Here is a 25,581-nt window from a genome sequence, read left to right as displayed (position 1 = left end):
TTTCCGAGATAATGGAGATACAGTATTTTGACGGACAGACATACGAACAGACAACGGACAAGTTTGTCAGCAAATCTAACCAGCGCATATGATACAGCGGGTCCGGGCAAAGCAGAAACACTAATTCCTTTTAGCCTATATGCCATAACAATGTCGCCTTAGCTCGCGAAAAAAAGTGCTTTTTCTTGTGTCTAACCAGTTAAATGACCTTGACACGTGACCTTGGTGACCTTGACTTAAAAAAAATTGTTTGTTTGGCATGCTATCAAATGCAAGTGTCAAAACCCCGAAAAACTCAAAAATAACGATTTTTCTTATTAGGGCTTCTTGCCATAAGGCAGAAGACCTATTGTAATTACTGATGTTTTTATTATTATTTATTTTTCCGCCGTATTTTGTGCCAGCGATACAAAGAGCACCAGTGGACAGAATCGCTTGAAAAAAATCAGGCAGATGCGCACCGAGGTGTAGATATTCCCCATTAAAATCTCTAGGCTGTGGGTCCAATAGCAAAGGGCAGATAAATCAAAATTAATTCAAAATTTTCAATTTGAAATGCAATAATCTCCAAAACTACTGCTGCAATGACTACCAAACTTCTTGAGCAGATGCGCAATCAAAATGTCTACAATTTCATCTGTTGCGCCGAGTCGCTAAAATGCACCGTTTGGCCGCTATTTGCGATTGAAGTTTTTGCTGCTGTTTTTCAGCCCAATTCTGACTACTTTGCTCCCAAAATCTGCTGCACTACAACTACAACAGCTACCGCTTTCAAACTTGCCATACTTTGTCTCTAGGCACCTCCCTACGCAACGACGTCATTGTTAAAATGCTTTGTTTTGAAGGTGATACACACTGCATTAGCTAAAAAGAAGACACAACGTTTGAGACGTGCCCCCTAATGAAAGGAGGAGTGCGGAGCAAATTTACTAATATTTCTGCTTAGACCGCTTTAAATATCTATCGAAAGTGCTTGCCTCTATGTACACATCACCGTAAACAATACTAGCCATCAAAATCCCCAAGTTTCTGCATATTAAGAAAATACGCACTTCTTTTTATCACCGACGGCCCATGAATACGCGGCGGAATGTGCCAAAAGGTGCCCCTACATTTTCAAGTCATTTCACTGGCAAAGTGCACGAGAATCTGAAGGAAAACGTGTGGAGGATTGCGAGCGTCTGGGAATACACACCATCATTGACTGCAGTTTTTATGTTCAACGGTTCCGTTCAAAGCTGGCGATATGTTGATGTCCTGTGTGTATAAATATCACGTCGCTTTGTGTATGTCAAAAGCACTACCGCGTACCCGATAAATTTTAGCTGAACTTCAAATGAAATGAGTTGTTTAGAGAAACTCCTCTTATAGACTTACATACATATGAGACAACAGAGACAAAATGCGAAACCACGGACGGCTTTTTGGTGTGTGTGTACGTTATGCGCCCATTTATACGTAGAAAATTCATCATCAAGCAAAAACCGAAGTGTATATGTCAATATCCCTTCTGTTTTAGACGTGGGGCTCCCAATGAGTCTCCACGCCTAAACAGCAATGATATTTACCGATACACCGAAGAAACCATGAATGTAACTTACTTACACTAAATTTTCAGTAGAGTTGTCATATTCTTTCTACCGGTATATTATAAATAATTTAACATGCATTTGAATGGATTTCAAGATCATGACTAGTTAAAAATTCATTTCCGTGCATCTCTCTCCTTTTCACCCTCATTATCTCTGATTGAGCATGTAATGCACGTGAAATTCATTCTAAGGCGGGAGGTGGGAAATCGGAAGCGTCTCGCCAAGCACCGGTGCAATTGGCTGATTTGCAATTGGTGGTGTCATTTAAAGTAATTAATCACAAATGGCATTGTCTTCACTCTGAGTTCCAGTCCATGGTTTAATTATGAAATTTAAGTATGAAATTTCCTGTTAGAATTATGATATATAAGCGTTTATGAAACTTTTGACACAACTTAACTTACAAAGATGCGCTTTTAAGGTTGCGAATCTAAACTACAATTATTTTCCACTTCAAAGTACATCAGATGTAGACAAAAATTCCATGTGTCTCGCAAAAGATTACATGTTTTTGAAAATTCTCACTTTCTACAACCCAGTGGCTGGTTTAAGATTTTATTAAAGGTGCATAAAATATATGCATGTCATGTATGTACTTTGATTGTTTAATTATATGAATCGTGCCAGAAGTAAGATCACATTTTTTACAGGTCCCATAGATTTTTCACTCATCCTTTTGAAAATGGCAAAAATAAAATGTTGCGCCAGGTTGACGTGCTAGAAGGCGCTGAAATCAGCAAATTAACTAGGTCTGGCGGTACTTCTCCAACCAAATCTTACCTTGTTTGGTCTGATGTTGTTACCTCTTAATGCATAGAATTTTTAGTGTAACATGGAATAGCATATACGCATTCATTCTGGAAATTCCTCATCTGTGAAACAATAAACCGAGATATAAGTGAAACTGCGGTATTTTGCCTTCGGTTCCATATACATGTCTTGATTTGATAGTTATGGTTTCCTGTTTAAATCACAAAGCAGGTTTTAACAGCACAACCCGAAGAGCTACATTCCAAACATACACAACCATAACTTACCCCACATCAACCATAGAAAGTCGTCACGATATGGCTGCAATACTGCCGATGTGACGTTAAATGTTAACTCACCCACTCACTCAACCATAGAAAGATTAAATAGCCATTGTGTTCAGGTTTTACTAGTCATTTAAAATATTCTGTGTGTTTTAGCATATATCTACAACCTGATGTATCTTGTTCTGATGATCTAGCGAAATATTGTCAATGAAGCAGGAAAAGCTGCTGTTGTTTTTAAATTTATATACAGTCACAACCTGTATCATTTGAACTATAGAAACGTACTCTCGTCCTATGGTATTGAGCATTCTTCTGGTACTGGTATGATGTTATGAATATTATAAGTCAAATTTACATCAATTGAACCACGAAAGTGAACACACTGAATGGCGTTGCCTATACATCTAGACTACTTCTACGTTTGTGCTGGTAGAGTGAAATTTCCAAGATTAATCACACGTTCAGGAACAATTCAAGTACGAGTATGTCAACAAGATCAATGGTGTTTTCCTCCTGTATGTTATTGAAGTTAGATCACTAGACATGTTTGTTATGTTCTTTGATATAGATTTACTTAATACAACATATATTGTATATATATTTAAGTAACATACCATGAATCACATTCAGCTTAGGCTATCAAGTTTTATGTTTTAGACATTTTGAAAAGATTGTTGTGCCGTGTGCATGCTTTGATCACTGAATGGACAACCACTAAGTTTTTTTCTCTTTTGATGCTATTTTACAAGTAGCACCTGTTTCAAAGCTAATAAGAATTGAAAGCGACAACCATTATGTTTGTTTGTTTGATATCCTAATACGGGTAGCATCTGTATTTAAAGACAATATGAATTCAGAGTAAAAGAATGACACATTTTTCACTACTGACAGTAATATGTATTTATATTAGCTGTAGCCATGACCACAATTGGAGGTACGTCACAGATGCAAATGGCTGTATTGCATAAAATCCAAGAAGCCCTCATCGCTGCTCGCAGCTATATTTTACATTTCAGTTCAGCAAAGCAAGACTTGGTGCCTTAAGCATGTTAAGTGGCTGAAGATACAATTTTACGTACAACTTGTTACTTTATATACCCAAATATAAATGCCACCCCACACCAACTTGAATAATACTGAATTAAGTCTTTAACATGTTCACTGAACCATGCAGACAACATTTGGTGATGCTTGTTTAGCAAAACTTTGTTGCTTACTGATTTCTGTACAATTTGTGACTCACTAAAATAGTATAATACTGAAGAATATTTCAGTTATGAATTATGATCATTATGAAGGAAAACGTCCAAGAGAAGCAGATAACGCCAGTTTCATACTCTTGAATGGGAGACCTTCTAAACATGTCTTTAACAACACTGAAAGAAACAGTCTGAAAAAATTACTATCCCAAACAAGTTTGACCCAGTGAGTCTCTTGTTTGAGAAACATGTTGCAATGGTTGGTCCACACTCAAGTATGAAGAAATCCGTTTCGGTGGCAGAATGGCCTTTCTTAGTGCATGTGGTATTACTTTACCATTCCTCGTCCCTGGCAGCCCCAGCTTGTTTACCAATACTACCAGACTCTCACAACCTGTTACTCACTAGAATATTACAACAAACACTCATGCACTGACGAAATAAACGATGATATCAATTTCCACAGCATATCATGAAATCATAAATACTGATAAACTGTAGGCATAAAGTGGATGCTACAAATTTCATGGGAAATTCAAATTATGACCAAGGGTGCAAGTGAACTTTTTTAGGAAAGTATTTGTGTACAGGTATCATGGACCAGCCTGGGCAGGGACTGGAAACTCCGATACCTTGGTCATGTGAGATCCATGGTCAGTCTTGTCATATACTGTTATTAATGACAACAAACACACTTCCATGGTTTACACTACAAGTAGATTATAACTGACTGTATTTCGCTCTCAGTCTCACTGTGGTCTGGTAACTCATGACTTTCAAATATCTGACTAGAAATTATATATAAGCAGTGTATGAAATAAGGCTCATCCATTGACCGCCCCAGCTTCCTGGTGGATAGTCTAACTCTACAGCTTGCCAGGCTGATGGTCTGGTTAAACCTTTAGATGTTCCATTCACCTGGTTAAATTCACCATATCTGGTCTGGTTAAACCGTTTTGGGCTCGCAACATTTTGAATTTACCAACCCTGATGCCTGGTGAGGATTGAGACTTATTTCATACACTGCTAAAAGTCAATTTCCTTGTAGACATGATCAGAATATTTTCAACATATATCAAATATCAGGGGCATCAGTAAACAGTTCCCAATACATTTTGTACCAGATTCATAACCCTGGTCACCATGGTTACCCATGGTTATCTACATCCTCTAGGGAAACACACTATTAAAAGCAACCATTAAGGATACTTAATATACAAAAAAACTGTTTCCCATGCCTTCCACAAGCAGCCTCCGATATCACTGTAACGTTTTCATGTAATTGTGTTCGAAGTCAAAAACATGAAAGGAACTAAGTGTTATTCCAATGAACTCATCATTTGTTTACAGGTTAAAGAGCAAGTAGTTAAAGATAAAATCCTCAAATTAAGTCTATATCCTTGAAGCACAGTGCTTACATAGGCAAGTTATGCAGGTAAACCAGTGCAATTTCCCTCACAGCTAGAATCCAAAAGTCAGAGTGAGCTTCCTCATTTACCAGGAACAGATCCTTAATGCCAGTAAACCCTTAGCATGAAGCAGTGTTTCTGTCAGTACCATGAACTCTGGGTTTCATTACACAAGTATGGAGGGAATTCTGTATGATAAATTTACATGAGTAAGCATACAGAGCTTGTTCTAGACATCCGATACTCTGCTACAGATCCTTCAAAGCCGCAATTGTAAATCAGTTCAACGTTATCAATATATCAGATTTTTAACTGACAAATTTTGAAATAGTACCTCATGACACAGTATAGTATTGATTAAACATGTCATTTGTTGTACATGGAAGTTGTAGGACTGTAGTAGTGTTGGGAATTGGTTGCTATCTCATAATTTATACATGGGTGTTACCAGCAAGCAATCATCAAAAACAATTGAAAAGCATCATTTTTCATATTTATTGCAAATAAGTACATCAGGGAGTTTTTGCTTTATTCAGGGACTGATTGCTCTTGCAAATTTCACATCCAATTTTAATTGTTGCACCTTGTTACCTTAAAGTGATGACAAATACATCGTGAAGTCATGGCTTTTCAGTAAGTGAAGTGAATTTTCTAAGAATTAAACACTTCAGTTATTACTACTACTTGAACTAGTAGTACTAGTGTTATTGTTGCTACTACTTGTGTTATTGTTGCTACTCCTTGCGTTATTGTTGCTACTACTTGTGTTATTGTTGCTACTACTTGTTATTGTTGCTACTACTTGTTATTGTTGCTACTACTTGTGTTATTGTTGCTACTCCTTGTGTTATTGTTGCTACTACTTGTTATTGTTTCTACTTGTGTTATTGTTGCTACTACTTGTGTTATTGTTTCTACTACTTGTGTTATTGTTGCTACTACTTGTGTTATTGTTGCTACTACTTGTGTTAATGTGTTTTGCTACTTCTAGTGTCTTGCTGCTGCTATTAGTGACAATGTTACTGCTACTTGTGTTATTGTTTCTACTACTTGTGTTTATGTGTTTTGCTACTTCTAGTGTCTTGCTGCTGCTAGTATTAGTGACAATGTTACTGCTACTTGCGTTGTTGTTTCTACTACTTGTGTTAATGTGTTTTGCTACTTCTTGTGTCTTGCTGCTGCTATTAGTGTCAATGTTACTGCTCCTTGCGTTATTGTTTCTGCTACTTGCTACTGTTTCTACTACTTGTGTTAATGTGTTTTGCTACTTTCTGTTACCATTGTGTTATTGTTACTATTACTGATTGTAAATTTATTGCAACTATTTGAATTATTGTTACTATTAATACTGCTTCTGCTGCTACAGCTACTACTTCTCATCCTATCGTAGCTCCAGTTAGTTGTGAAATCGTCACCAGTTCTTATGTTCATCATTTTGTGACTTCAAAAAATTAACAGAACTACTGTCGTACCATCACAACTACCGTCTGAATTTCACATACAACAGCAAATTATCTCACATTTCATGACTAAGATCTCTGACATTTCATAAACTACCAGCTGCAAAAATATATACATATACACACTAAATCCTTAGCAAGCAAATTATCTTCATTTAAGATGAAACAGCATCAAAGCACATACTTGTCAGTCAAAACTTACACGACCCTTCTTAGCAAAATGGCAGTCACATCATCATCAACGAATGTATGATCTCACATTATCTGACCCAGCTGTCACTCCGCCATGTTGCCATGGCAACCCTACCTATCAATATCTCACTGTTGATTTGGCAGATGCATTACTTATGCTAAGTATCTACTAAGCTTTCTTGAGACAAAACCAAGGACATGCTGCTCAACTAAATGATGATCGACATCCAAACCCACTCTTGGTAATGTGAAAACAGGTCAACAACTAATAAGAGAACACATTAGTGACAGACATTTCCATAATTTTTTCCTCTCAAAACAAGACCCAACCTTCATGCAGAGATAAATATATCTATAGTACTGTAAGATAATTATTCAAGTTCTTAATTCAAGGCGTTTCTTTGGACTACAAGTAGTAGATATAATCATTCATAATGTTCTTGCAGGGAAAACATTACTGCAGTAAAATTACAATTTGACCCTTTCCGATTTCACGTGAAGTGGGATGTAGAACAGATCAACCTTGGGACACAACCACTAAACTACCTGCAGTTTACTTCAAACATGATCCAAATATAGAAGGTTTTTGTCAACATTTACCCCTGCCTAGTGAACGAATAGTCAATACACTGAAAGCAGTTAACTCTGCCAAGGACCTCTCATTTGAAGACGTTCACAATGTACCAACACCACAACAGGCTGAAAGAGTCATGAAAGTCTGAAAGTTATTGAACATGAATATTGAAACTTTGAACATGGAAATGTGAGCAAATACATAACATATTCAAGCGGTGACACAGTCACTGAGCCATGAAAAACAGGTGTTGCCATGTCTCATTGGGCATTGACTCATTATGGGTTTTAACTGGATTCTATCAATGTTAAATAGGTTAACAATGATCAACGGTTTTTTCAAAATATATGTCAAGGTAGATACTGCAATTTGGTAGAATCAGAGATTCTACCACTAAAAATTGCAATTGGAGTCTCTACCAGTAGATATTGCAGTTGGAGTCTCTGGTGGTTGAGTCTCCGATCCTACTAGTGGAGATGGCAATCAGATTCAGAGTCTCTACTGGTAGAATCTCCGAACTTACTAGTACACTGGAAAGCAGTGTTTATGTAATGATTACTGATCATTACATCTGAATGAATTCGAACTTCCTGCTTTTAACAGAGACCTTGAGATGTAGGAGCTGGGGGAATTAAAGACAGCATGCATTTATCATCTCACTTTAAACAACAGGATAATAGTAAATCACTAAGTTCGGAGATTCTACCAGCAGAGACTCCAATCGCAATCTCTAAAGGTACAGACTCTGATCACAATTTCTACTGGTAGAATCTCTGATTCTACCAGATTGCAATCTCTACCCTGACATATATATGATAAAGACATGGCTAATAACACACTGCACAATAACACAATTAACACATGCAGTAACTTTGAACAGTAAAATAAATAATCTGAAATATTTTTTTAAATGTTTTTTACTTCAATAGTGATGTTAATATCTGCTTTTGTATACTTTTGTAAAAACTTTAAAAATTGAATAAGATCATATTTACCACGGACATAAAATTCATATTTATCACGGACATAAAATTCAGTATGATTGTGATTATGGTTTAAACCAATAGCACATCATTGTTCATTAGAAATGATTTCACATATTGTGCCCATGTTAGGGCTTGAACCTGTGTCTTTGGCTACCCTACCACACCAAATATGTAAAGTGGACAAAAACTGATGACAAAGTTCAGTAATTAGCTGAGCAAACTTGAGTCCTTTGGTGTGCCTGAAGCCCACAATGATGGGTTCAAATCCCTCTTCTATGCACTGATCCCGAATCCCTTTCAAGGGTTATGACAGCAGCTTGCTTGAAAGGGAAGGAATGTTTTTCATGCAGTAAACGTTTAAAGAAGATAAAATGAAAAAAATATATTGCATCAAGTCGACTCAGGTTAGAATAGTTTCATTAATTTCATTTACCTTCAACATTACTTCATGTTCAGTTGTTTGGCTGTTCAGTATGATCTGATCAAATTTGACCAATGCATTTAATTATATATGTATATGTCTGTCTGTGTATCTGTGACTCAGTCTCTTTCACGCTGAGTGTGCCTGCACGTGCATGTGAGAAAGGGCATGAGTGCGTCTGCATGTACAAGTGTCATATATGCATCACTTGCCACAATATGCTTATGAAATGTGATAATGAAATAATGTAAACATACATTATTTTCTTCTGAAATAAACCTCAATAAATAAAAGCAGAGTTATAGGTAAAAATATATGTCCTAAGATCACCATCACAAATAAAGGTATAAGAAATAACCCTTATGTTGTTTTCTTGTGGTAGATTTAGAGTGGTGGCCATCCATCAGAAACATCAGTGTCACCTTCCTCTACCAAGTCAACATCAGATGTCCAGCCCTGACAGCCTCCTCCTTCACATTGCTTATTCACAAGAATGTAGTGGAATTCTCAAGGCTGACTCAACCGTCACACTCCTTGTTGGGGAAGGAAGAGGGGGAGATATGTTGCTACTGGGAACCATGAACCAGTCACACAGGGTCACTGGTGACACACTACCATCCACTGATGATCCAGCAGATAAATATCAAGTCATGGTGTTTTAAGCAAAGATTCAGCTTATGGAGAAAGGACTTAACACATATGACAAAGGAATGCAAACTATTTGCTGAGATATTTTTTACAATATTTTACATCATCAGGTTACATATTCAGATTTTTTGTACAATGAATGTTTTAAGCATTATAGAAGGGGTAGGGGGTGGGGGTAGGAGGTTGCTTGAGCATCATCACTGAACTTTTGCCAATATAGAGGTTGTTTATCCTCCTATGATTGTAATGAGATAGTCATCCTTCATTCCCTGCTAACTAAGGAAGCTCCAGTCATGCAGTCTATCTACATTCCTCAATTTTCCTTCCTAAATATTAAAATAACAAGCAACATACACGGTTGCCCCACCTGTCAAAATGGTTACATTCCCTGTTTGCTATGTCCACAGTTAATTCCTGAACCTCATTTATTTCTGTCATTCATTTTATATATTTCTCCCTGCCTGTGATGATCATAATTGTGTTTCTCCTCCTTGACAAAACAATGTAAACAGTGTGTGTAATGTGCATTTCGGAATTTCGACACACAGATGTTTCTTATGTGAGGTTGAAAATGTTCTGGAAATCTGATGTCTGAAACTACTGAAACGTGATACCCTTCCGTTTTGGTGCTTATAGGAAAAAAATAGTAACTAATTAAGACGATATCGCATTCCTGTACATCACATTTACCTTCGCAGCACTTGTAATTGCCATATCAAATCGGGAAAATGATTGGCAAAGAACCAAACTTCCAAATATAATTCGCCAGACATTTAAATTTCTCACGCTCAGACATCAGCCAGACAGGTCGCGTTGATCTAACCAAAGACACACCAACAACCAGTCGACCAAATTGAATGCATCAAGTAAAAACCGATGTCTTGGAAGAAACATAAACTACTGATTTCCGAGTCTTCAGGGATTTATCTGGTGCCATACCACTAGTGAAAGTAACGTAGAAGGCAAATCTTCCTTTCAGAACTAGAGGCACGCATGACTGAGCAAGATAATTCGGGGGGAAAACCTTCTTAGAATGGCAGCACCCTCATGATTCTAAATGGGCGTGGTCCCTACCACAGCTTTAAACAAATAACATGCGTTTTCTTGCACTAAGATGTATCGCACGAGTTCGAGAAAATAATGACAAACACCGTTATCTAAAAACTACCCTTACCTGCTCCTACTGGCGACAGAACGTGGAGTGCAGTAGGCGTCGACCTGCGTTATGCTGCAGCTTCCGGATTCTCCGTTTGACCCCGATGTTGCCATATAAGGTAGCGATGAGAGGTCGGGGTCAGGGGTTATAGGGGGCGATACGATTGACTGGGCCTCAAAGAGTGAGTGTTTCAGTGCTCAATGCTTACTAGGTACATGCACATAAGGAGGGAGGGGGGGGGGGGAGTATTTAGGATATTTGGAGATGGAATTAAAAACTAACGAATATGGAATAGGGCATTATCCAGAAAACATATAATGTTCCTTGGATGGCGAAGAAACGGGGTTTGGGATCTCACCTATCAAAAGTAAATATTGACCGTGTATAAAAGGGAATTCGGATTGTTTCGATATAAGGAATTGATAGAGATCTGGGTCAGAACGACCTTTGCAGCTCTCAGAGGAGTTTAGGTTTTTCCGTTACCTAAAATTATCCACTTGGATGTATAGACATTTCCTTCCTCTATATTGATGCACAAAACCATGTACTAAAGTCTGTTTGTAAAATAGTTATGCATGCTTGAAAAAAAACACTTTCGAAGAAAATTTCTGAGTGTGTGTGTGTGTGTGTGTGAGAGAGAGAGAGAGAGAGAGAGAGAGAGAGAGAGAGAGACAAGAAGATGGGTGAGAGTTTAGTTTTACGCCGCTTTTTGTAATATTCCAGCAATATCATATCAGCTAACACCAGAAATGGATTTCACACAATGTACGCACCCACGCGGGAAATCGAACCTGGTCTTCGGCGTGACGAGCGAGCTCTTTAACCACTAGGCTACCTCACCTCTACCCAGAGACTGAGAAAGCACTCTGACCCACTGACCGGTGCAATAACAACATAGACTTTGCTTAGTGATGGGGATCTGGTGATTTATGTTTTGTTGACGTTGTGAGCTCATCGATGAAGATCCGTGAAGATCCGGGTTAGCATCGGTCTTCAGTAACACATTCTTGTCTGGAGGGAATGCTCAGGCTCACTGACATGGTTGACCCATGTCCCAAATATGCTTATGATGTTGATCACTGGATTGTCTTGTCCAGACGCGATTTTTTACAAGTATTGGTGGAATATTGCTGCGTGCGGCGTTAAAGAGCAAACCGTCTTTTCTACAGACAGATGTGTGACGCCCATGTATGTTAACACAGCCGTGATATTGCTGGAATATTGTTAAATGCGGCATGAACCCCACTCCCAGCGTTTTCTCCACAACATGATAATGTTATTAAAATCATCAATCATTAAACATTTATGTTTTTATACTAACATCGTCGATCCTCACCATCCATGGGAAGGGCCAACATTCTGACACACGTGATTCTTCAAAGGCATTTAGAAGTCGGCGTAGTAATACAGGACACATTTTACATTTTATGGATAGCAACTTCTTGAGTTTATTTTCACGACGTTTCGGGGCTAATCCTAGCCCCACCCTCATCAGGTTGAGCTGAACTGAACAGTAAGGCTTAACAGTTAAGAGTTAACAGTTAAGCCTTACTGTTCAGTTCAGCTTAACCGTTAACTCTTAACTGTTAAGCCTTACTGTTCAGTTCAGCTCAACCTGATAAATGGAGGGGGGAGGGGGAGGGTTAGGATAAGCCCCGAAACGTCGTGAAAAAAGAAACCCAGTTAAGCCTTACTGTTCAGTTCAGCTGAACCTGTTGAGGAGGGGAGGGCTAGGATAAGCCCCGAAACCTCGTGAAAAAAAAGTTAAGCCTTAATGTTCAGTTCAGCTCAACCTGTTGAGGGTGCTAGTATAGGTTAAGCCCCGAAACGTCGTGAAAATAAACTCAAGAAGTTGCTATCCGTAAAATATGTCCTGTATTTTGACACACGTTCTTGCTATTATGACTACATGTATATCGACCCGTGAAAGTCCCGGGGTAGAATAGGCCTTCAGCAACCCATGCTTGCGATAAAAGGCGACTCAGCTTGTCGTAAGAGGCGACTAACGGGATCAGGTGGTCAGGGTCGCTGACTTGGTTGACACATGTCATTCCCAATTGCGCAGATCGATGCTCATGTTGTTGATCACTGGATTGTCTGGTCCAGACTCGATTATTTGCAGACCGCCGCCATATAGCTGGAATATTGCTGAGTGCGGCGTAAAACTAAACTCACTCACTCACATGTATATCATTTGTAGATATGACAGATACTCGGAAGAACTTTGACAGTAAAGCGCTCATAAAATCCTATCTAACGTGGCTTCATTCACGTGGTGTATGCAAGATGCAATATTCTCATCTATATTACAAAACAGAACATTCCACCTATCATCTATATGACAAACCAGTGATGAACAGCATGAGTATTTATCTACGTAAGTGGGATACGATGACGTGTGTCAACCAAGTGAGCGAGTCTTGGGTTGCTGAGGATCAATTCTAAGCCTTAGTATTCACTGTGTAATTTCTTTAGTTCTGTAAGATCTGAAGTTGTGTGTTTCTTTGCGGATTCACTCCTATCCGGACTGACACGTGACGATCCGGGGTAGAAAATGTTTTCAGCAACCCACAAAAGGCGAGTCTGCTTGTCGTGAGAGGCTAATAACGGGATCGGGTGGTCAGACTCCCTGGCTTGTTTTGACACATGTCATCGGTTCCCAGTTGTCCAGATAGATGCTCATGTTGTTGACCACTGGATTGTCTGGTCCAGACTCGATTGTTTACAGACCGCCGCCATATAGCTGGAATATTGCCGAGTAAGGCGTAAAATCAAACTCACTCACTCCTATACGGACATCAGATTAGATATTCAAGCTTTCCGAACTTTAGATTAATTAACAGCTTTATCTGGATATACAAACAAATGAAATTTCTTGTGGCCTGTTGTAGTTGACACCACAGAAGCGCAATAAAATATGACAGCGTTGTGGAGATTCGACACTCGTTGTTCACTGTAGTCGATTATTTAAAGAGCTCCACCATATATAGCGAATGTGGCGGCAGAAATAAAAGCAAACAAAAACATTTTAAGATATTTATTTTTTATCATATTGCAATATCATTAGCAACATCAACGACGTTACCTGCACGTTTCTTGACGTGACCCAATCGGACATTTGTGGGACCACCATGGCAGGAAGCCAGGCTGACTACATCTCTGCTTTCTATCCAGGCGTGGAATGTAGTGCCATAAGAAGTGGGAACGGATCTCCGCTAACGTCATCAAGCGTTTGACGTCATCGATGCCATGGCGTGTTGATGAGTTGAGCATATTCAATATTATACAAGACATTGTTTAATGGACTTGCAGTGACTTACAAGTCTGTTGTTAAAGTCTTTTGAAAACAGGTGAATTGTTTCTCTATGACATATAACAGCCTTAGATTATGGTCAGTCATTTCTGACATTCCTTAAGTGAAAATTTAATGTTATCACCTTAACGAGGCATATGCAATGTTTCTTTCGTTTCCCAAAGTCGTCATATAATTTATTTTCGACGTCGGTTCAGTTGAAATATTGCTGTGGGCACTTCAAAGAAACAAACGACCACACTGATCTCTCGCGTTTGGGAATAGTAAAATATGAATGATAACAGTAAAGTAATTTCAAAGTCTATAGTGTTGGGATTGGCTGCAGGTATGCCAACAGCGCTTCGAGGCATAGCTCGCCTAATTCACTTGTTTTATATGTAATAGATATTACCGCTTTACTAACGTCAAACGTGCGATCGTTATCACAAGTGGTCATTTTAATGACAGTCATAAATTTTGTGCCTAACGCGCACGTTAACTGCTCGAGGCGTATGCAGCAACACGCAGAGCCATGACTGTCGTGAGGTAATGGTGTACTACGTAGGGAATATATGACCTTATAATTCCATGTGATGTTGGACTTAACACATTTACGTACCTGATGCCTTTGAAGTCACAGGTGTAAGCTACAGGTGATTACAGGTGATAACAGGTGTTAAACATGTCAGACGCAGACTTCTCAAACTGGATGGGGAATCTACCCGAGCGTCTGACCAAAGTACCCCTCGGGCACCTCGCTATACCGGGTAGGTTTGTACGAATATGTGAAGACGATTGTTGTTATTTTGTGTTTACCGGTAACTCTGTGGGTGAGTTTCGCCTAGGCTTGTCCGCGTTCTTTGTCTTTGTGTCACGAAGCTTTGCCTCTGTTTGTATTCCTGTGTGTCACATGAAGTGTGGTATACCTTCCTTAATCGATCGCTATTGTTATTTCATACTTGCGTGGGTTAACATGTCTCTGAACCTAACATTAACCAGGTGAGTAGTAGTAGTAGTAGTAGTAGTAGTAGTAGTAGTAGTAGTAGTAGTAGTAGTAGTAGTAGTAGTAGTAGTAGTAGTAGTAGTAGTAGTAGTAGTAGTAGTAGTAGCAGCAGCAGTAGTCTATATTCACCCATTAGTTCCACACAATTGTTATTACACTGGTGCGGTATAGCGTCTTTCTGTGTGTAAGGGGTTGGTTATTGAACTGGGTCAACAATAAGTCACGTGCAGTAGGACAAAGGCTTTGTGCCTCATTCATGACTGAACCTGACTTGTGTGTGCACTTCGCTCTCAAATACAAGTCAGAATATGTTGTGAACTGTTTGTCTTAGCGTGATATGTTGCGCGTGAGTCAACACCGACTGTATGCCTACCGACATGACATGTCGTATACAGACTAAGTAACTAAATATCTATAATTTTAATCGAAACAAATAAACCTTTTTACAGTGAAAAGGGGAGACCAGAGATTCAAAACCTGGGGACATCTAGACTTGCTTCATTTAGGGCTTTGACCCGTGAAGGTCCCGGGGTGGAATAGGCCTACAGCAACGCTTGCTTGCCATAAAAGGCGGCTATGCTTTTCGTAAGAGCCAACTAATGGGATCGGGTGGTCATGCTCGCTGACTTGGTTGACTTGGTCATCGGTTCCCAATTGCGCTGATCGATGCTCATGTTGTTGATCACTGGATTATCTGGTCCAGACTCGATTATTTACAGACCGCCGCCATATAGCTGTAATATTGCTGTGAGCGGTGTAAAACTAAACTCACTCAGTCACTCACTCACTCATTTAGGGCTTTAGCATTGAGGGAAGGCTAGGCTGTAGGGAAAATGATATGGTTCAGGGACGGTGAGAAAGACATCAAAAGTTTAGTCACCAGCGTAAATGTAGCCACTTACCTCAGTCAACTGTTCTTAACTAAACTTTGCAAAATAATTACTGCTTAAACGCACTGTCACACGCACATTCATCTTCGATGTAACCAATTATATCACTTTTTACATATAATGAGTGCTTTAAGTGAGTCTAAACATTTGTTGGGTAGTGTAGATAATGCTATATCATATGCATCGCTTTCAACATGACAGAAATATGACTACTGTGAAAGGAAATTATTGTCGCTAGCACATGTTGTTGTCAAGTTATTATGTCACTTAATAACTGTTTGTCTCACTCCACAAACACAACAACGCTAATGAGATTAAAAATATTAACCGTCATCAAAAGGAATAGTTCCCTCTCAATCTTTGGAGTTGAATGAGTGAGTTTAGTTTTATCCTGTTTTTAACAATACACTAGCGTTATCACAGCAGGGGACACGGGAAATGGCTTCACACGTTGTACCCATGTGGGGATTCGAAACCGGTCTTTAGCGTCACGAGCGAATACCTTAACCACTGGGCTACCCCACTGCCTCTTGGCTTCACTTGTGTGAAGTGAAATATATCAATAACACCTGACAAATGCAAGTTACAATTGCTTGTTTTATGACTAAAACCTTCATAGTTTGTTATAACAGTCTCAACAAAAACAATAGCTCCAAAACAATTATATCTTGCTTCAAGTTCAAAGACACAACTAACTAAACATTGTTTGGACCATACTTGGTAAGTTTAAATCTTGTTTTAAAATATTTCTTCCGCGTTCTCTCACCGCCTCATCCGCCAACAATACCCGCGACAACAGTTTCGTCACGTACGTAATGTGATAAGCATGAGTATTATTATTTTGGATTATGTAACGGATTAACTACCCCGACATCCATCACACTGAAGTACTTCCTAGACAACTAGTCACCATTAGATAGCACTTCATACATGTGTCTGATGTAATGTAATCCAGGAAGAGTTCGTCAAATTTTTACAAAATATTTATAATATTATATATTATATATTATAATATTTACTTTGATTGTTTTTGGGGGGTTTTTTTTTGCTTGTTTTTGTTGTTGTTTTTTGGGTTTTTTTTGTTTGTTTGTTTGTTGTTTTTTTTTGTTTTTTTGGGGTGGGGTGTGTGAATCTCTGTATGTGTAAAAGTTAAAATGTATTAACTGGTTTGAATATTTAGGGAGTGACTGAGTTTAGTTTTATTCATGACGAGGGCTTCGATGAGACGAGCGAATACTTTAACCTTCAACCGCTGCGCTACTCCTACCGCCCCAATTTCAATATCTAATGTGGATTTATGATATGAAATAAATATGTGTTACTGCTGGGGACATGCACTGCCGCACTGTACCCAACTAGCAGAACAATGATAGACATACGATTAATGAACATGGAAAAAGACTAATGAATAACAGACAAACATACACCCTAATGAGGTTAAAATTTAAGTGTGTTTTTGAAGAGGGTTATCTCGCATATCAAGTGTGTTATGATTGTCGTTTATTAACTGCACGTTATATGACATATCTAGGTTACCACGGTTTTTACCATACCACTGCACGATGTTAATACTGAGTTATAATTAATTAAAAATGTTAAATATAAAAGTGATGTCTATGATGGGTATACGTATGACAAATGAAACATAAATTATTCAGCTACGTGTGGTAATGAAAGATAATCAAGACCCATCTTAACTGCACAAACGGACACTCAAAACTAAAATTTACACATGGATATTTTCTCTGTCTGGGTGTTTGTTGGCATTGTCATTAATTCATTCATCAATATGTTTATCCTGAACAATAATAAGTGAAAGGAATTCTGCATAGTTGATGCCGCATCTGGGTGTGCACTAGGCCCCCCTGCGCTATATATTTATATATGCACAATATCATTTAGAAAGTAGTCAAACGCGACAGATATTGTATTTGGGATTTCACTCAGTAAAGCAAAATTCTAGTTGTTTTGCTAGATTGAGTCCCATCCGGGATTTGAACCCACGCCCTCAGATTGAAAATTGCTCGCCAGCACACCATGGATCAATTAATTTATTGGGTGGGTGAGTGAGTTTAGTTTTACGCCGCTTTTAGCAGTATTCGAGCAATATCACGGCGGCGGACACCTGAAATGGGTTTCACACATTGTTACCATGTGGGGAATCTTCCGCGTGACGAGGGAACGCTTTAACCACTAGGGTACCCCACAGCCCGTGTCAAATTATTGGACTGAACTGTTATCATCTTAAGGTATTGTACGATTTACAGATAATATAACAACAGTCATAAAATATATCATGTTTCACAAATGTTTAGTTTCTGTTTTTTTCTGTTGCAGGTTCTCACAATTCGTTCACATCTGCTCTCGACTCCTCGCATGGCGTGGCAGTGGACCAATCAGAAACGATCCAGAAGCTGGGTGCGTCTTGCTGCGGAGCTATCACAAAAATCATCCAACGGTGGTCTGCCAATCAAAGCATGGCAATGTTTGAGCAGCTTACAGCAGGAATACGTTATTTCGATTTACGCGTGTGCAAGAAACCAGATACAGAACAATTCCATTTCTTACATGGTCTTTATGGAGATAATGTCCAATCTGCGCTTAGCACCATTAGGTCGTTTTTCGAAGACAACCCAAAAGAAGTGGCTATTTTGGACATGAACCATTTTCATAACATGGAGCCCTCAGATCATGATCGGTTGCTAGGAGAGATAGAGGACACTGTTGGTGATCTACTGGTCCCTGTGAATGGTTACCAATACAAACTATGGAGCCTCACTCTCGCCAACATCTGGGACCACCCCGGTCGGATTATCTTGATTTACCATAACCCTTTTAATGCGGCCACTTTTCCAAAGATTTGGAACAAGAATGTCATCCAGTCTCCCTGGCCAAACACGTCTAGCACAAATTCTCTGATCGATTTCCTAGAGAGAAATTACACCGAGAAAACACGTCCCCCTGGATATAGTTTTCATGTGTGGCAAGGTTGCCTTACACCGGGCACAGGAACAATTGCCATGCGACTATGTGGCTCTCTGAAGTCTGTTCTAGCTCGCCCTGCCACAAACGCTTTTGTCAACTGGGTGAGGGATAAAGCTCCGGGGGAATACAGGATTAATATCTGCATTGTAGACTTTGTAGAAATGGCTGATTTCATTCCCGTGGTCATTGGCATCAATGGTGAAAATTCAAGGCCATTTCGGGAACAGATGACAGAAGACATATTTGCCAAGGAATTCCAGTGATTACCGCCATGCTAAATTGCGAATTGATGATTTGGTAATTATTCAAAATAAAACACCGCTATAAAGTGACCTAACTTCACAAAACAAAGGTAACGGTAAGTGACATCAGACTTTTTGATGAACCAGACAATAAGTCTTCAGATGAGCTGTTCAAAGACCAAGTATTCGATAGTCTGAATATTGACAAAACAGCGAATATTTATGGTCCAGAGGGCCAAGGATTTCAGAGATTAACGAGAGAGTTGTCATTAGGATTAAACCACAGCACAGAGACGCGAACGGCTTTGAGCGACTGTTTTGTGAACTTCGATAAAAATATGTTTGGAAGAATTATGAAATTCCATTTTCTACATTACCAACACTTCCAAAGAGAGCATCGCAACAGATGTTAAAGTGAACAACACAGCTTCTAGTCATACTCGGATGACACCTTTGACCTGCTTATGTGAAAAAGGCTGACAACGAACCAGGAATTGGCTTTAGTGTCTCAATGTAAATAATATTCCAGAGAACAAACTCTAAGTCGCAGCATTGTTTTTTTAAAAAAGAAGATACAAATATGTAAAGACCAATGTCTTTGAATTGGTTCCAATACCAACAAGGGGTGGAGCTTCGTTTGTTAAGGCGCTCATGTTAGCAGTATCTAAGTATTACTATAATAACCTTGACTTTATAGTAACCTTTTTACGGTTTATATGTGGTCAGGAATAATTATAACACCTAGACTTGTGGTCGGGGAATTAGCTTGGGACCGCACACCTTCAAAATAACCAAGAGAAGCATCAATTAGTGGCCAGTCTTTATTCGGTGCGTTTCATTTGTATGTAAGTTCCTCAGTAATTGTCGTGTGCGACGTGAAACTAAACTCACTCACTCCTTCAGTAACCGTTTAAAACTGGTTTTAAAAAATCTCTTCCGCGTTCTCAAAGGTGCGAGCCGCGACATATGACACGATACCCCCGACTACATTCTTGTCACATACGTTATATGATTATCATGACAATACTTTTCCTGGATTATGTAACAGATTAACAAGAAACTCATCACATGGACATTCGTCCTAGACAGTCAGTGGCCATTGGCAATAACACATTGTGTGTGTATGCGTGTGTACGCGCGTGCGTGCGTGCGTGCGTGCGTGTGTGTGGTCACTTTGAATCTGATCATGATTTCTGTCCGAGTTCGAGGATCCGAGTTAGATTTGGTTCATGCGTGTAGTAAGAGCCGAATGACGGGATCAAGTGGTCAGACTCCCTCGATGACATGTCATCGCATCCTATTCTAGTACCGTTGACTGAATTCATCGTTAAATTGAAAGAAGCGTTCGTACAATATGTGTCTGTGTCATGTTTGTTGGGCTCACTGATGTGTGTAGCTGTGAAAACATCATAAAACGTCAGATTTTTACGTGTCTTTTATACGATGGGATTATTGCAATATTTATTTTAATGTATGTGTATGTCTTTGTGTTTATTTGTCTCCCATCAGCATGTATTTTTGAAAATAGAGTTTTAAAATAAACCAGGCATACATGTATGTGCAAGAGCAAATTGTTTCAGCTGGGTGCTGTTCTTTCTTTGATAGAAAGAGCTAATATTGTTTCCGGGAGTTATCTTTCCATGCAATGAGCAGGTAACCGACAGCTAACACGCATTTATTGACAGTTGCAGTGTGATGTTCAAAGTGCCCAAGTCTGCTTATTACTAGAGTTTTAAAGATGAAATATATTGATGACAACTGACAGTCGCTATAAGCGAAAGCTTTAAGCACTAGGAGGCCCCACTGCCCCCCACCCCACAGATCTACAGAGGTGTAAAGTAAAACAGAAGACGCAAAGATTCACTATATTTTAGTCATACGTCTTGAAGAATGTATTAAGAAGCACATCCTGTAGCCATGTAAATTTATGAAAGGCTACGAAATGTGATATTTATCAAATGTAAATCAATGCAAAAAGTATACAAAACCAAGACTATACCGTGTACATTTCTCCACTACATGGAATATCCGCAAAGTAAAACCAACAATAAAGGTGTTCTCTTGATAGATCGATTACTGAATTACCATGATACAATGTGTGTGTTTTAATTGGCATGGGCACGAATTAATAAAGTACTTATAACAGAAGTAGCTCAAAGAAAGGGCCGTTGACATGAAAGGCACCAGTGCTGACATTCTCCCCAAATGTGCCGACAAAGCGGCAGTGTGTTCGTGCGTTGCTCCTGAAGGGGTCACGGTTGTATCGCCAGCATGACTCAAGAGGGTTAATTAAGGATATCCCTGTAGCCCAGCTGTGGGCGTCAGGTGGTATATACCTGGGGCACTCGTCTTATGCCTCTGAGATGCCAAAGTCCCACTTTGACATAAATCTAGCAACGCCGGCAGACATTTGTAACAGGTACTCTTGACTGACGTCACCGGGTGCGAGAAGCGCTCGGTCAATCTCTACAACATTCTCAATATTTCCAGGGTATACCTTCCGATACGTCTCCAGTATTTCGTACATTCATCGGAACGTATATCCTGGAGATATTGAGGATGTCTCTTCAACAGTCGTGGTCAGTGGATACAATATTTGACCTGACCGACTTATTTCGAGGGGTGAGAGGTGAGGGGTTAGCGGTTAGCCCAGTGCTTAAAGCCTTAGCTCGTCAAGTCGAAGACCCCGGGTTCGATTCTCCACATGGGTACAATATGAAGCCCATTTCTGGTTTCCCCACCGTGATATTGGTGTAATATGGCTCATGGAGACTTAAAACCAAACGCGCTCATCCACTCAATGGATGTCTTTTAGCTGTTGTGTCTCGTTTCACGCAAAAATAGGACGCTGACCAACACATTACGGTTTGATTAATATACAGAATCTATAATCAGAAACCCTTTAGCTGTATACACATATTTCTCTTATCCATATAGGCCTCAGAATACTGATGAATGTACAAATTTAAATATAGCATTGTTTTATATCGAATAAAGACAAACGTCGATAAATCGAATTCGCAAAGGGTCAAGGTTCTCCACTGCATCGATTCGTGTTAAAGCGACTGCAAAGAGTTAAGAAACTGTAAATTAAAGTACATGTCTCGTAAATATTCAGTTAGAATGTACAATCTGATAAAAATATTATCGTAAAATTTTCTGATTCCAAAATGTACCCTCTGTTAAAAGCATTGTCCTAATATTTTATCCAAAATGTTACCAACGTTACGCACAATAAAATGTAATTTAAAAAAAAACTTGCAAGTGCGTTGTGGCTCTTATTTCAGCTACTTTAGTTTTTACTTTTGAAATAATCGTTTTCGGTGGTTGATGATCGCTAAACACGTACACACCCACTTTAAACCTTTGACCACCCATGAAGATTCGGGTTGGACTTGTCTTCAGCAACTCATGCTTGTCGTAAGAAGCGACTAAACAAATCGAGTGGTCAGACATGCTGACTTGGTTGACATATGCCATCGTCAGAGTCCCATTCCGTATATCGATGCTCATGATCACAGGATTGTCTAGTCCAAACTCGATTATTTACACACCGCTGGGGTATTGCTGGGTGCGGCGTTAAACAACATACAAACAAACCAATAATACCACCAGTTTGTAATCATCCAAAGTCCAAAGAACTTGTCGTGGGTTCGCTTCGCGTCCAACACTTACTCCTACCTGAGCGAGGCGTCAAACAACAAACAAACAAACATACTCCAGCGTTATCGATTTTGCGCCATTCCATGACCTGGTTCCCGAAATGTCAGAACTGATATGGACGCCTGTAGCATGCAAGCAATAAATAGACTTCTAAGGCTCGTTTGACCTTTTTTGCTTGGCCTATTCCCCAGCGGGCATAAATAGATCTGATTCAAATCACACTGTCCATTGACACACAGATCCGAGAGATAGCAGTGTTCATCATTAATGTAAATGGTCAGTCAATACCGTGGAATGCCAAGTGACGATCGGCAATGAAATGTAAAACGATTGATTAAATCAAGATATGATTAGTCAAGAATGGAGTTGTCGACAAAATGCAGTGATGTTGTTACTTTACGTGCTGTCTTCATCACTCGACGTCCAGGCATCGATTGTTACATTACGTGCTGTCTTCATCACTCGACGTCCAGGCATCGGTTGTTACATTACGTGCTGTCTTCATCACTCGACGTCCAGGCATCGGTTGTTACATTACAAGCTGTCTTCATCACTCGACGTCCAGGCATCGGTTGTTACATTACGTGCTGTCTTCATCACCCGACATCCAGGCATCGGTTGTTGCATTACAAGCTGTCTTCATCACTCGACGTCCAGGCATCGGTTGTTACATTACGTGCTGTCTTCATCACCCGACATCCAGGCATCGGTTGTTACATTACAAGCTGTCTTCATCACTCGACGTCCAGGCATCGGTTGTTACATTACGTGCTGTCTTCATCACTCGACGTCCAGGCATCGGTTGTTACATTACAAGCTGTCTTCATCACTCGACGTCCAGGCATCGGTTGTTACATTACGTGCTGTCTTCATCACCCGACATCCAGGCATCGGTTGTTACATTACAAGCTGTCTTCATCACTCGACGTCCAGGCATCGGTTGTTACATTACGTGCTGTCTTCATCACTCGACGTCCAGGCATCGGTTGTTACTTTACGTGCTGTCTTCATCACGCGACGTCCAGGCATCGATTATCCTGTTTAAATAGTTTTTGGTTCAATTTGATATAATAATAAATTTGTAAGACATTTCGTACCGAGGGCACCGAGATATCAGAGCATTTACTATTTCTAGACTACTTTTTTGGATTCGAACCCACACCCTTAGAGTAGAGTGTCAGGCACCTAATCGCCAGCACACAAAGTCAGTCCTCTAACCCGCTCAGCCACCTCAGACTTCCACACAAATGAAAGTCGGTAGTCTAGATTGCGGATTTTGTGTACCTCAGTGATAAACTCTCTCCCAAAACCTGTCTGTCAACAAGTCTTATACAACTCTCTTACATACAGATGAAACAAAATATGCTAGCCAGATGCCCATGACATTGAACAACCCTGGTCCATAACGTATTATGAGCATCTCGTGATGTTCTAATGACTATGGGCGCGACGAGATAGCCTAGTGGTTAAAGCTTTCGCTCGCCACACTAAAGAACTGGTTTCGATTCCTCACAATGGCATAATGTGTGAACCCATTTTGGCGTCCCCGGTTGTAATTGTGCTGATTTTTAAGCGGCGTAAAAAGCATGTTCACGCTCTCTAATGTAAATTAAAAACGATCAATGTGGTTGTCACTTCTCAGCAAAGTTCCGAATAATTTGTTGACTTCTTGCTGTATTGGATAATTTTAAAAGGACAAGCATAAAACCTTAACAAACAACCCCTGGACACCGATCACATTTCGTTGCACTTAAAATTAGGCGCTCTTTTTGTCAAATCGTACATGTCTTAGGTTCTACTTTAAGTTGAAATGTCAGACAATTATTTTCTTTTTAGTGCACGCTAAACGTCATTCCATGATGGAACGAGATCAATACCTGCGTTTGACATCGACTTCCAAATGCCGTATCGTAATTAAACCTTACATTATGCACCATTGACACGTGAACTGCTTCAAGTTGTACGTCACCTGAACGATTTCTGGGGAGTATTTTTAAAACTTGTCTAAATGTCGTATTGTAGTTCTCATTTCATTTCTGTAGAAAGTGCATTTTTGTGAGACAACGATATGGGTTTAATTTCTGTAGTAGCACGGAATGTCAGCTTAACTTATTTGAAAAGGTCAGAACATACTACGCTCTTGATGAACGCCGTTGAGTGCATGTGGGTGATGATAAGACATGGAATATACTTTTAGCGAACTTACATTGGGAGCCCATGACCAAAGTAAGATTTTGCTACCTCGAAAAGTGAATCCATAGACAAACGGCATTCAATACCCATGTGGGTTTTTGAAACGTTTTTCCATCATGCTGATTTGGAAAACAAAAGCGTCGGTCTTGATAGGGTGAAGTGTGAACGATTCGAAAGCGCAGGATTGTGTGAACCGTGCATACGTTTATGGTTTCGCAGAAGAATATTACAATATTTTGTTGACTTTCGGTTACACTTAGGAAAATAGTTCTTTCAGTATAAACAACAAAGGTCGAAAATGGTTTAACATCAATGTAATTATATTTTCAGTAAAACTGGCAGTGATACATGGAGGTACAGATTACAAGTAAATAAACATGACCTTCAACCACGGATGGAGATGTAAATAAAGGTTTTGTTAACAGGCGCATTTCGAATCCAGTATATAGTAAAGTGTATTGAGCAGCAAATGAAAAAAAAAATCAGCTTGAAACCTCCACGGCCCCAGGAAATTAGCAATAGCACTTATCTGAAAGTGTTACTTGTGTCTTGAAGATTACAAACACAGGGGCTTGTATTGCTGAAGATAATACGTCCTGGGTCCAACAAACGTACACAGATATTATGTACTCGTATATG

At 39.4% G+C, this 25,581-nt stretch overlaps 2 protein-coding genes across 2 annotated transcripts in view; one reads left to right on the top strand and one right to left on the bottom strand.

Moving 5' to 3' along the window:
- Positions 1 to 10,895, bottom strand: part of LOC137295746 (gelsolin-like protein 2) — a 42,615-nt gene extending 31,720 nt beyond the window's left edge. Inside the window, exon 1 of the mRNA XM_067827277.1 lies at positions 10,693 to 10,895. The gene's annotated coding sequence lies outside the window, so the exon portion shown is untranslated. The remainder of the gene's footprint in view (positions 1 to 10,692) is intronic.
- Positions 10,896 to 14,648: 3,753 nt separating this feature from the next.
- On the top strand, positions 14,649 to 19,107 carry LOC137297147 (PI-PLC X domain-containing protein 3-like). The gene is made up of 2 exons (XM_067829164.1): positions 14,649 to 14,733; positions 18,197 to 19,107. The coding sequence occupies exons 1-2, from the start codon at positions 14,649 to 14,651 to the stop codon at positions 19,105 to 19,107; spliced, it is 996 nt and encodes a 331-aa protein (XP_067685265.1).
- Positions 19,108 to 25,581: the final 6,474 nt, after the last annotated feature.

The sequence above is a fragment of the Haliotis asinina genome, chromosome 9, assembly GCF_037392515.1.
Source record: "Haliotis asinina isolate JCU_RB_2024 chromosome 9, JCU_Hal_asi_v2, whole genome shotgun sequence".
NCBI lineage: Eukaryota > Metazoa > Mollusca > Gastropoda > Lepetellida > Haliotidae > Haliotis > Haliotis asinina.
The sequence above is the reverse complement of the archived record's forward strand: the minus strand, read 5'-3'. Positions and strand labels throughout refer to the sequence as shown.